The sequence below is a fragment of the Chiloscyllium plagiosum genome, chromosome 13 (genome assembly GCF_004010195.1).
Source record: "Chiloscyllium plagiosum isolate BGI_BamShark_2017 chromosome 13, ASM401019v2, whole genome shotgun sequence".
Lineage (NCBI taxonomy): Eukaryota > Metazoa > Chordata > Chondrichthyes > Orectolobiformes > Hemiscylliidae > Chiloscyllium > Chiloscyllium plagiosum.
In genome coordinates, this window is record NC_057722.1 from 45,074,750 (window position 1) to 45,087,575 (window position 12,826).

The 12,826-nt window shown below is 40.8% G+C and overlaps 1 protein-coding gene across 6 annotated transcripts in view; it reads right to left on the reverse strand.

Annotated features, from left to right (window-relative positions):
* LOC122555960 (polyamine-transporting ATPase 13A3-like) overlaps positions 1-12,826 on the reverse strand; it is a 189,421-nt gene that overhangs the window by 19,018 nt on the left and 157,577 nt on the right. For 5 of the 6 annotated variants that reach the window (XM_043702270.1, XM_043702271.1, XM_043702273.1 and 2 more), the window contains 3 exons: positions 9,045-9,226; positions 4,224-4,312; positions 852-932 (listed from right to left, as the gene is read on the reverse strand). In XM_043702270.1, the coding sequence (XP_043558205.1) occupies positions 852-932; positions 4,224-4,312; positions 9,045-9,226 (352 nt within the window). The remainder of the gene's footprint in view (positions 1-851; positions 933-4,223; positions 4,313-9,044; positions 9,227-12,826) is intronic. The other variant, XM_043702272.1, reaches the window with a different exon arrangement.

Here is a 12,826-nt window from a genome sequence, read left to right on the forward strand (position 1 = left end):
CCGGGGGTGAACTTGGACTTCACCAGTTTCTTCATCCCCCCTCCCCCCACCTTGTCTCAGCCGGATCCCTCCAGCCCGGCACCGCCTTCCTGACCTGCAGTCTTCTTCTTGACCTCTCCGCCTCCATCCTACTCCGACCTATCACCCTCACCTTGACCTCTTTCCACCTATCACATTTCCAACGCCCCTCCTCCAAGTCCCTCCTCCCTACCTTTTATCTTCTCCTGCTGAACACTCTCTGCTCATTCCTGAAGAAGGGCCTGTGCCCGAAACGTCGAATCTCCTGTTCCCCGGATGCTGCCTGACCTGCTGTGCTGTTCCAGCAATAAAGTTTCAACTTTGATCTCCAGCATCTGCAGACCTCACTTTCTCCTCACCCTAGGATAGGCCTTGGTACTTGTTGCTTGGAAAGGTGCCCAAAGTAAAACAAATAGATGTCAATTTTTGTGTACTTTTGACTCAAAGATTTGAAACTTAATGATCAGAGATTTTCTTCTAGTTCTATGCTGAGAATTTGAGGGAACAGGAACTTGTCTTGTAAACAAGCATTCATAGCACTCATTTTAGAAAAACTGAAATCCAGTCATATCCATTCAATACATGGTCAAAAACTGCCAATAAATGTCACCAAACTGACATCAATGCAGATTTATCCTTAAATATACAAAACTCTGTAGTACAGAACTAAGGCAATGGATTGAAAAACTAGTCGCTACACGAAATAGGCAAAGATATCCCTACTTTAAACAGATTTCCTATTTTATGATAACACAGAAATTAAGCAGAAAAATATTGCAGTTAGAACTGAATATTATTAAAGTATGAAACTTTAAATCACATTGTTTACTTACCTCAGTTAAGAAAGAGACAACTGCATTTACTAGTATTAAAAGGACCATTGTAAACCTCCAACTATAAGGAACACAAACCAGCTGTAAAGCAATACAAATTATTACATTTGATATTGCCATTAACCATTTCAATTTACTCTCAACCTATTTCTATTTAATCAAATACATTTTAGTTTTAATGATTTTGAAATGTTACTTCTAAATACATTATAATTAGACATTGCATATGAGAGATTGCATATGAAAGATGATAGATTATAGTGCAGATATACAACACATTTTCTCTTTGTTCAATACAAATTGCTAATGTTAGCATCAGCATTCATAAGTCACTATAACATGAAACTTTTTAAATTAATTCAATTTCCCTTGATGCTGAGATGCTCCATTTATAATGCAGATTTGACACAATGGGACATTTATACAGTTGCAATTAGTTAACTATGTAGATATCTGAAACAGTTTTGCTTCATTAACTGAAACTATTCAAGATTTAGAATAATTGTCAAATTTCTTCTCAATCCTTTTTGGAAAGAGAACAATTCCAACTTCCCCAATATCTCAGTATAACTGAAGTTACTCATCCTTTGTGCCATTCTCAATTATTTCCTTGACCTCTTCTGATGCCTTGTCAACCTTTCGTAAAATATGATTCAACATAATTCAAAATAATATTCCAATTGAGGTCAAGGGTAAGCTGCTCACTGAAGCAAAGGGTATGGCAGAGGTACTAAATGAGTACTTTACTTCTGTCTTTACTAAATTAGAAAATGATGACAATGACCCAATTGAAAATATGGGTGTTGAGAAAATGATCAGTATATTGATAGATAGAGATGCTAAAAAGGCTGGCAGCACTCAAAGTAGAGAAGTCAGCAAGCCTAGCTAGAATATATCCAAGATTGCTGAGAAAGGTAAGGGAACAAATTGTGGAGCCATTGTTAGAAATTCTCCAGGCCTCTCTGAACACAGGATTAGTCTGGGGGACTAGAGGATTACGAATGTGACACTGTTGTTTAAGAAAAAGGCAAAAGTTAACCCAGGAAACTACAGATTTATCAACTTGACATCGATAGTGGGAAAACTGATGGAGGGATAAGATCAATATACACTTAGAGAAAAAAAACTAATACTAGACAGTCAACATGGCTTTGTCAAGGGCAGGTCATGTCTGACATATTTAATTGAGTTCTTTGATGAGGTGACACGGGCAGAGGATGAGAGTAGTGTTGCGGATGATGTGTATTTTGGACTATCAAAGTATTTGATATGGTGCCACATAGAAGGTTGGTTAGCAAATTATAAATGTTTGGAATTGATGTATCCTTTGCAGCATAGATTAGAAGTTGGCTAAAGATAATAAACAGTGGGTAGGTATAGATGGGCATGTCTCACACTGGATTGTGTTGCAAGTGGTTTTCCCCAGGGAGTGGTGTTGGGATACTTGTTTTTCCCAATTTTATATAGACAATTTGGAGATGGGCATTGAAGGCAAAATCTGAAATTTACAGATAATACTAAGCCAGGGAGAACAGCGGATTGTAAGGAGGATGCTGAGCGACTTCAGAGGGACATGGAATGCTTAAATGGGAAGAAACTGGCAGATGAATTTCAACGTAGAGAACTATAAGGAAATGCATTAATTTCTGATTGGAGGGACCAGAAAAATCCTTATTATTGACATCACTGATATCAAGTACTTTACATGACAGGATTTTCAATGAAAATATTGCCAAAAATAATGGAGAGACAGCCTTAATAGTACAAATTTGGGGGAGATACAGGAGCAAGGGTATCAGGGTTCAACTGCATAATTCTCTGAAGGTGTCCAGGTCAGTTGAACAGTTGTTAATGTGGCTTATAGGATCCTTGGGTTTATAATTAGAGGTATAGAGTACAAAAGGAAGGAAGTGTCATGAAGCAACACCTCTACAAATCATTGGCCAGACCACATTTGGAGAAGTGTGTTCAGTTTGGGGCAACTTACTTAAGGAAGGATGTTAGAGCCTGAGGGAGAATGCAAAGGACATTTACTAGAATAATACCAGGACTGAGGTATTTTAGATACAAGGAAAGATTAGAGAAATTGGACTTTACCCTTGGAGCAGAGATTAAGAAGTGAGTTTATTTAGGTACAGTCCTTCAGTGGCATTACCCACAAATATTGAGGAAAGTCTGAAAGATTATGGTCAGAACCTCTGTAATTTCTATTTATACCTCCCTCAATAACTTGGAATGAACCCATCTGGATTATGTGGCTTTTTACTTTAATTATTGCCAACCTTTCACATGCCTTTGCTATTTTTGTCTTTTTAAATTTCAATTCTACCTCCTTTACATCTATATTAGCATCAATGCCTCCTCTAGTGAAGTCTGATGAAGCGTATTTGCTTAGTAACCAAATCAGGCATCTTAATAAGATTTTCTTTTTACCACAATCAGCCCAATAGCCATAGAGTTATACAGCATGGAAACAGACCCTCCGGCCCAACTCATCCATGCTGACACGATATCCTGAACTGATTTAATCCCATTTTCCGGCATACCCCTCTAAACTATTCCTATTCATGTACCATCCAGATGACTTTTAAATGTTGTAATTGTACCAGCCTCCACCACTTTCTGTGGCAGCTCATTCCATCTGTGTGAAAAGGTTGTCCCTTTTAAATCTTTTCCCTTTCACCTTAAACCTACAATCTCTGGTTTGGGCTCCCCTACCTTGGGGAAAAAAACCTTGGCTAATCACCCTATCCATGTCTCTCAAAGTTAAAAATCACACAACACCAGGTTAAAGTCCGACAGGTTTAATTGGAAGCACACTAGCTTTCGGAGCGTCGCTCCTTCATCAGGTGGTAGTGGAGGGCTCAATCCTAACACAGAATTTATAGCAAAAATTTACAGTGTGATGTAACTGAAATTATACATTGAAAAATTGATTGTCTGTTAAGCCTTTCATCTGTTAGAATACAGTGATAGTTTCACTTCTTTCATGTGTAAATCACAAAACCCTTTTTTTTAAAAAGTTGCATTCTTGGGTTAGCTGTTAACAATGGTGATAGCTAGACAATATGTTGAAGGTGTTGACCTGGTGTGTTCTCTGTCTATGCTATGATGTTTAGATTGTTTCTAATCTAAAAAGTGAGATAATGGAGTTCTACATGAATGCATGCAGTTTTTGAGCAAAGTACTTGCCATTGGAGGGACCAGAAAAATCCTTATTATTGACATCACTGATATCAAGTACTTTACATGACAGGATTTTCAATGAAAATATTGCCAAAAATAATGCACAAGACACATCTTAAAATGATAATGTCAAGTTACTTTAAATAATAGTATTCTTTAAAACTCAGAATTTAAATTGACTCTTACCTGTAGAGCTTGATCAATCACCTCAATTCGAAAAATCATTATGAAAAATATAAAGGTATAAAGAAGTACCAGTGTGACCACAAAAGGATCTGTTAGGACAACAAAAAGTACTTCATACAACAATTCTCATTTATATCGGACATTAAAGTAGTAAAGATCACAAGACTCTTCGCAGAAGCATACATAGGCAAAATTTGGCACTGCACCAAAGGAAACAGAACAAATAGCAAAAGGCTGGTCTTAAAGGAGAAAGAAACAGAAAAATAAAGAGTGTTAGGGAGGGCCTTACAGAGATTAAGAGGCCTACAGGACTGAAAGTATGGTATTCAATACTGGAGTGAAATAAGTGATTGAGCAAGAATTCACAACTGGAAGTAGTGAAGTCTTTGGAATGTTCTGGGCTGGAAGTGATTATAGAAATAGAGAGGGTGCAAGGGAATGGATGAATTTAAAGACAAGTATGAAAAGTGGGAGCATTGAAGATATCGCAGTCGACAGCAAACAAATGCAGAAGGTGGGTGGCCCACAACCTCTCTGCATTGTCAAATATATTAACTTTGCTACTGACAAAGCATCACTTTCACAACATCACCATGGCTCAAACTCAAATTCATGTCATGGAGTTGATCATTATACAGCAGAAAAGGCCACTTGTCAGCCAGAAACTATGAATGAGCAAGATAGACAAGTGATGCAAAACAACAATATTTTTGTGGATCATATATAAACTACAACATACATATACTCATGTAACTGGTAATCTTGAAACTTCCTATTTGTGTATGGAATAAACTGTGCTATCAGTTCCAATAGAGGGTGGCTGCTCAAATACCTGTTCTGACTACTGAGTTGGTCTTGATTAATAAAATCTGGGTTTTGAGCCCATGACAGTCTTGCCAACAACTGCCTTATCTGCAATTGTGTGGTGACAGACTCAGACACTGCAGCACATGGCTGTACTTGTTGTACTGACCAAAGTGATGTCAACTGATGAGAAAGGAAGCACTTTGTACTGACTTCTCAGTTATATGCTCCTTTTCATCACTATCCCATTCAACTTTCCTGCAATTTGCTGCATGAGCACAGTCATGCTCAAGATGGACTCCTCCAACTTCTCTGCAACGATTCAGTGTGGTTGGAACACATACAATACACTAGAGTTTATTTGCTGCTATTTAAAACAACCTGTTCATCAATGATTTGCCAGGTATATCATCTGTTCCAGCAGAGCAGAGATTGGAGAATGCTGCACCCTCTAATGAAGAGTCTCTCTGAAGTCTTTGAGTTTATATTCTTCATAAATCCTGTGACCAAACAACCTCCAAGGACCGATCTCCTTGAGGAGTTGGTAACACTGGCTGTACCAGTTTCTGCAGGATAAGTGGAGGTCTTGTAGAATATTGGGTAAAAAAAAATCAGATCAAGTTAGGAATGTCTAAATCTACCATTATACCTGATCATATTTCACGCATTGTTGACAAGAGGTCAATACAATCCTGTTTCAATTGCGTATTTATTGTATTTAACTGTAAGCATGTGGTGGGCATTCACTGGTGTCTACAAAGTAACATAAATTGCAACTGCAGTTACTGATTTTGAAAATGTGTGTTTGTAATCAAATAAGTAAATGTTTCAAAAAATGTTTAAAGTTAGGCAACTGTTATGTCCTGCTGACATTCAATTGGCATTTTGGAATATAGTGCTAGGCACTGAATGTATGAGTCATTGGTCACTTTCTATTTCTTATCTACGAGTTGCCCCTTGGCAACAGCATCAGAAAGGACAATCTTAGTTTTCACAAACTTCACATGTAGCTCTAACTCACTACTGCATCTTTCAATTCCTTCACATGTGTTAAGTTGTGAAACAGTTCAGCCACCATCAAGTACTGATGATCAGAATTTCCTCCAATTAAACACTGGGAAGACTCATGTCATTGTCTTCAATTTCCCACTCACCAAATCCATTTCTCTCACTATCATCATTCTGAGAATGAGACCTCCTATTTCCAGGTTTGTAACATTATCCAATGCCACTATTGAGTTCATCTGCTGCTGAAACCCTGATTCATGCCTTCATTACCTATAAACCCAACTATTCTAACAAACTCTTGGCTGGTCTCCGACACTATAATCCCCCATGGGTGGCACAGATGTTCAATGGTTAGCGCTCTTGCCTCACAATTCCAAGGAACCAGGTTTGATTGCACCCCTGGGTGACCAACTGGGGACTTTGCAAGTTCTCTCTGTGTCTGTGTGGGGTTCCTCCAGGTGCTCCGGTTTCCTCCCACAGTCCAAAGATGTGCAGGTTAGGTGGATTGTCCCAGCTAAATTTCCTATAATGTGTAGAGATATGCAGGCTAAGTGGAGTAGCAAGGGGAAACACAGGGTTACAGGGCTGGGGTACGAAGTGGGTCCAGGTGGGATGCTCTCCGGAGGGTCAGTATAAACTTGATGGGCCTGCTTCCACACTATATGGATTATATAATTCTACGAGTTGGCACACAAAACACTGCTGCTTTTCTCTAAATTTGCAGTATGTTCCATTCTCCCACTCTGTGTTTCCGACCTATAATGGCTACATGGTCGAAATGATTTTGAAGCAACTTGATTGTGAAATCCTTGTCCTTATTTTCAAACCCATGTAAGACCTCACGAACCCACTCCCATCTCCTCAAGCCCTAGAACCCTCTGAGATATCTGTACTTTTCCAATTCTGGCCTATTAATCATCTTTGATTTTAATTGCTCCAAACTACTGGCCATGCTTAAATTTCATAAGCTCCAAGTTCTGGACCACTCATTCTATATATATCCAACTCACCTTCTCCCTTTGAAAGGCTCTTTAAAATCTCTCTTTGACTATGCTTTTGATCATCAAAACTAATTTCCTCCATCTGGAGCTGTGTCATCTTTGTTTTATTGTGCTCCTTTAAAAAACACTTTGGAACCCTTCATTAAGGCTCCATAGAAAATGTTGTTTTAGCGATGTTGATTTAATGACAGCAGTTGAATTCATCTATGATGTTTTACTTACTTCTGACTAATATCAATGGAGCTCCGTTTCATGTAACACACAGAGAAAATAATCTCAAGACAGATCTTGTTATGATGATGATGAAAAAAGTTAAATATTATAGAAAGACAAAATCACAAAATACATGTGATTTATCTGAATTTTTAGAGACTGAAACCACAAGGAGGAGGATATGGAAGATATAGACTGTAGGGAAATAGATGGTGACATCTTGCAAAATGAATGTCTTGAAACGGGTAAAGGTGGCTAAATCCCCAGGACCTGATCAGGTGTACCCTAGAACTCTGTGGGAAGCTAGAGAAGTGATTGCTGGGCCTCTTGCTGAGATATTTAGTATCATCGATAGTCACAGGTGAGGTGCCAGAAGACTGGAGGTTGGCTAACTTGGTGCCACTGTTTAAGAAGGGCGGTAAGGACAAGCCAGGGAACTACAAAACAGTGAGCATGACGTCAGTGATGAGCAAGTTGTTGGAGGGAATCCTGAGGGACAGGATGTACATGTATTTGGAAAGGCAAGGACTGATTAGGGATAGTCAACACGGTTTTGTGCATTCAGACTGGAGGCCTGTGACCAGTGGAGTGCCACAAGGATCGGTCCTGGGTCCTCTACTTTTTGTCATTTACATAAATGATTTGGATGTGAGCATAAGAGGTACAGTTAGTAAGTTTGCAGATGACACCAAAATTGGAGGTGTGGTGGACAGCAAAGAGGGTTACCTCCGATTACAACAGGATCTTGACCAGATTGGCTAATGGGCAGAGAAGTGGCAGATGAAGTTTAATTCAGATAAATGCGGGATGCTGCATTTTGGGAAAGCAAATCTTAGCAGACTTATACATTTGATGGTAAGGTCCTTGGGAGTGTTGCTGAACAAAGAGACCTTGGAGTGCAGGCTCATAGCTCCTTGAAAGTGGAGTCGCAGTTAGATAGGATAGTGAAGAAGGCTTCCCTTTATTGGTCAGAGTATTGAGTACAGGAGTTGGGAGGTCATGTTGCGGCTGTACAGGAAATTGGTTAGGCCACTGTTGGAATATTGCATGCATTTCTGGTCTCCTTCCTATCGGAAAGATGTTGTGAAACTTGAAAGGGTTCAGAAAAGATTTACAAGGATGTTACAAGGGTTGGAGGATTTGAGCTATCGAGAGAAGCTGAACATGCTGGGGCTGTTTTCCCTGGAGCGTTGGAGGTTGAGGAGTGACCTTATAGAGGTATACAAAATTATGAGGGGCATGCATAGAGTAAATAGGCAAAGTCTTTTCCTTGGGGTCGGGAGTCCAGAACTAGAGAACATAGGTTTAGGGTGAGAGAGGAAAGATATAAAAGAGACCTACGGGGCAACTTTTTCACACAGAGGGTAGTACGTGTATGGAATGAGCTGCCAGAGGAAGTGGTGGAGGCTGGTACAATTGCAACATTTGAGAGGCATTTGGATGGGTATATGAATAGGAAGGGTTTGGAGGGATATGGGACGGGTACTGCCAGGTGGGACTAGATTGGGTTGGGATATCTGGTCGGCATGGACGGGTTGGACCGAAGGGTCTGTTTCCATGCTGTACATCTCTATGACTCTATAACTGTACTTAGAAAAATCTAACACACGGTGAAATTAACACATAATAGCAAATTTCCACATAAGGAAGAATTCCAACAGAAAAATGTAGTGCTATTCTCTGGTCTCAGGTTTAATATAAATACTTTCTTAACTAGCAGAAAGCACAGGAATTCTGCTGTGAACTTCACTCGGGGAAACACAAATCGTGTAAATAAAATATACAATTAACTTACAGTTCTTGTAACTAGGTTGTCGAAATGGTTTTCCTTTAGAAAACACAATAGCCACAATGAGGTACTGAAAGCATGAAATAAAAAACACCGTAATATTTTCATAGTTCTTAATATTCTTTTCATCGTGAGGATATGTATCATTGTGCTCCAGCGTGAAGTTCAATTTTGACGAACTGCAGGCACTGAAATAAAACAGTAACAAATATGTAACCTCTACAAAGCTTTTCAAAAAGAAATTAGTAATTCAGCATAGTGTAATCCAAATAATTTATCTTTATCCCAACTCTGACTTTGATCATTTCATCAAGATGACTTTTTTCAGAATAACAGAAAGATCGATGAAATAGTTTTGAACTTGCAGCGTTGGTTGGTACCTGGGACTTCGATGTTGTGGCTATTACGGAGACATGGCTAGAACAGGGACAGGATTGGCTGTCATCGAGGGCCCAAGGGCCTGTACTGCGCTGTATTCTTCTAGTTTAATCCAGATTCCAAACTGAAATTCTTAATGTTATTATTTACAACATCAGACAGGGGTAGGTGATGGCTGAGTGGTATTATCACTGGACTATTAATTCAGAAACTTAGCTAATATTCTGGGGACCCAGGTTTGAACCTTGTCACGTCAGAAGGTGGAATTTGAATTCAATAGAACAATCTGGTATCAATAATCCACTGCTCACCATGAAACCACTGTCAATTGTCAGAAAAACCAATTTCATTCACAGATATCATTCACAGAAGTAAATCTGTCATCCTCACCTGGTCTGGCCTACATGTGATTCCAGACCTACAGTAATGGGGTTGACTCTCACTTACCTCTGAAAAGGACTAGCAAGCCATTCAGTTGTATCAATTGCTAGAAAGTCTCAAAGAAATTAAACCGGAAGGATCACCTGGCATCGATCTAGACATGGAAAAAAACCCATGGCAGAAACAGCCCTGTCAACCCTGCAAAGTACTCTTCACTAACATCTGAGGGCTTGTACCAAAGTTGGGAGAGCTGTCTCACAGACTAGTCAGAGACAAAACAAAACTGCAGATACTTGAATCCAAAGTAGACAGGCAGGAGGCTGGTAGAATACAGCAAGCCAGGCAGCTGGAGAAGTCAACATTTCGGGTATAACCCTTCTTCAGGACTGGGGGTGGGTGTAGGGGGACCTGCAGATAAAGGGGGTGGTAGAGGCATGGTGGTGAAGTGGGGATAGGTGAAGACAGATAGAGGGTACAACCTGGTATGTCAATGGGAGAAGTGAATCCGATTGGTGGTAGGGAGGAGTGGAAGGGAGGTATAGGGGCTGGGAAGAGAGATTATTTGAAACAGATTAGTTGAGCAACAGCCAGAGGTAGTTATACTCATGAAATCATACCTTACAGACAATGTCCCAGACCACCATCACTATCCCTGGATAATGTCCTGTCTCACCGGTAGGACAGACCCAACAGAAGTGGCAGCACAGTGGTATACAGTCATGTGGGAGTCACTCTGAGTGTCTTCAACATTGACTCTGGACTCCATGAAATCTCATGGCTTCAGGTTAAACATGGTCAAGGAAACCTCCTGCTGATTATCATGTATCATCCTCCCTCGCTGATGAATCAGTGCTCCTCCATCTTGAACAACACTTCGAAGAAGCATTGAAGATGGCAAGGGCACAAAATGTACTTTGGGTGGAGGATTTCAATGTTCACCACCAAGAGTGGTTCGGCAGCAGTATTACAAATCAAGCTGATTGGGTCCTAAAGGATGTAGCTGCTAGACTGGGTCTGTAGCTGGTGGTGAAGAAATCAACAAGATGGAAAAACGTACTTGACCTCAGCCTTACCAATCTGCCAGCTGCAGGTGCAACTGGCCAAGGTAGTACCCAAGGTAGTGACCACCACACAATCCTTGTCGAGACTAAATCCCACCTTCACATTGAAAATAACGGCCATCATGTTTTGTGGCACTATCACTATGCTAAATTGGACAGCCTTGGATCAGATCTAGCAACTCAAGACCGGACATCCATGAGACACTGTCGGCCATCATGGGCAGCAGAATTGTACTCCAGCATGATCTGTAACCTTATGGCCCAGCATATCCCCCACTCAACCATTACCATCAAGCGAGGGAATCAACCCTGGTTCAATGGAGAGTGTAGGAGGTCATGCCCGGAACAGCACCAGGCATATTTGAAAATAAGGTGTCAACTTGGTGAAGCCACCAAATAGGACTATTTGTATACCGAACAGCAAGTGATAGAGCTAAGTGATCCCACAACCAACGGATCAGATATAAGCTCTGCAGTTCTGCCATATCCAGTCATGAATAATAGTGGACAATTAAACAACAGACTGGAGAAGAATGCTCCACAAATATCCCCATCCTCAACAATGGAAGAGCCAAGAATATCAGTGCAAAAGAGAAAGCTTAAGCTTTCACAGCAACCTTCAGGCAGCAGTGCCAAGTGGATGATCCATCTCGGCCTCCCCCAGTGGCACCAGCATTACACATCCCAGTCTGCAGCCAATTCAATTCACTCCACAAGAAACAGCTGGAGACACTGGATACTGGAACGGCTACGGGCCTTGACAACACTCTGGAAATAGTACTGAAGACTTGTCCTCCAGAACTTGCCACTCCCCTAGTCAAGCTGTTCAAGAACACTTACAACACTGGTATTAACCTGACAATGTGGAAAATTGCCCAAGTATGTCTTGTACATTAAAAGCAGGGACAAATCCAACCCAGCCAATTACTGCACTAACAGTCTCCTCTCGCTCATAAGTAAATTGATGGAAGGTGTCACCAGTAGTTCTATCAAACAGCACATGATCAGCAATAATCCGCTCAGTGATTCCCAGTTTGGGTAGCACTGGGATCACTCAGCTCTGGACCTCATTACAGTCTTGGACAAGAAAGGTGAATTCCAGAGGTAAGATGACAGTGACAGCCTTTGACATGAAGGCTACATTCAACTGAGCATGGCATCAAGGAGCCCCAGCAAACCTGGAATCAATGGGTATCGGGGGCAAACTCTCCGGTGGTTGCAGTCATACCTGACACATAGAAAGATGTTTGTGGTTGTTGGAGGTCAGTTATCTCAGCGCTAGGACATCTCTGCAGGAGTTCCTCAGAGTAGTGTCCTCAGCCCAACCATCTTCAGCTGCTTCATCAATGACCTTCCCTCCATCACAATGTCAGAAGAGGGGATGTTCACCAATGATTGCACAATGTTCAGCACCATTCATGACTCCTCAAATTCTGAGATACTCAGATACTACAGATACTCAGATACTTCTGTGTTCAAATGTAACAAGAATATCCAGGTTTGGGCTGACAAATGGCAAGTGACATTTATGCCATACAAATGCCAGACTATGCCCATCATGAATAAAAGACAAATCTAACTGCTTCCCCTTGGCACTCAACAGTGTTATCATCACTGAGTTCCTGACTATCAACATCCTGGTGGTTATCATTGACCAGAAACTCAACTAGACTCACCAGATAAACACAGTGGCTACAAAAGCAGGTCAGAAGTTAGGAATAGTGTGGCGTGTAACTTACCTCCTGACTCCTCAAAGCCTGTCCAAGATCTACAAGGCACAAGTCAGGAGTGTGATGGAACACTCCCCACTTGCTTTGCCTTGATGAGTGCTACTCCAACAACACTCAAGAAGCTTGACACCATCCAGGACAAAGCAGCCTGCTTGATTGGCACCACATCCACAAGCATCCATTCCCTTTACCACCAATGCTCAGTAACAGCAGTATGTATTATCTACAAGATGCACTG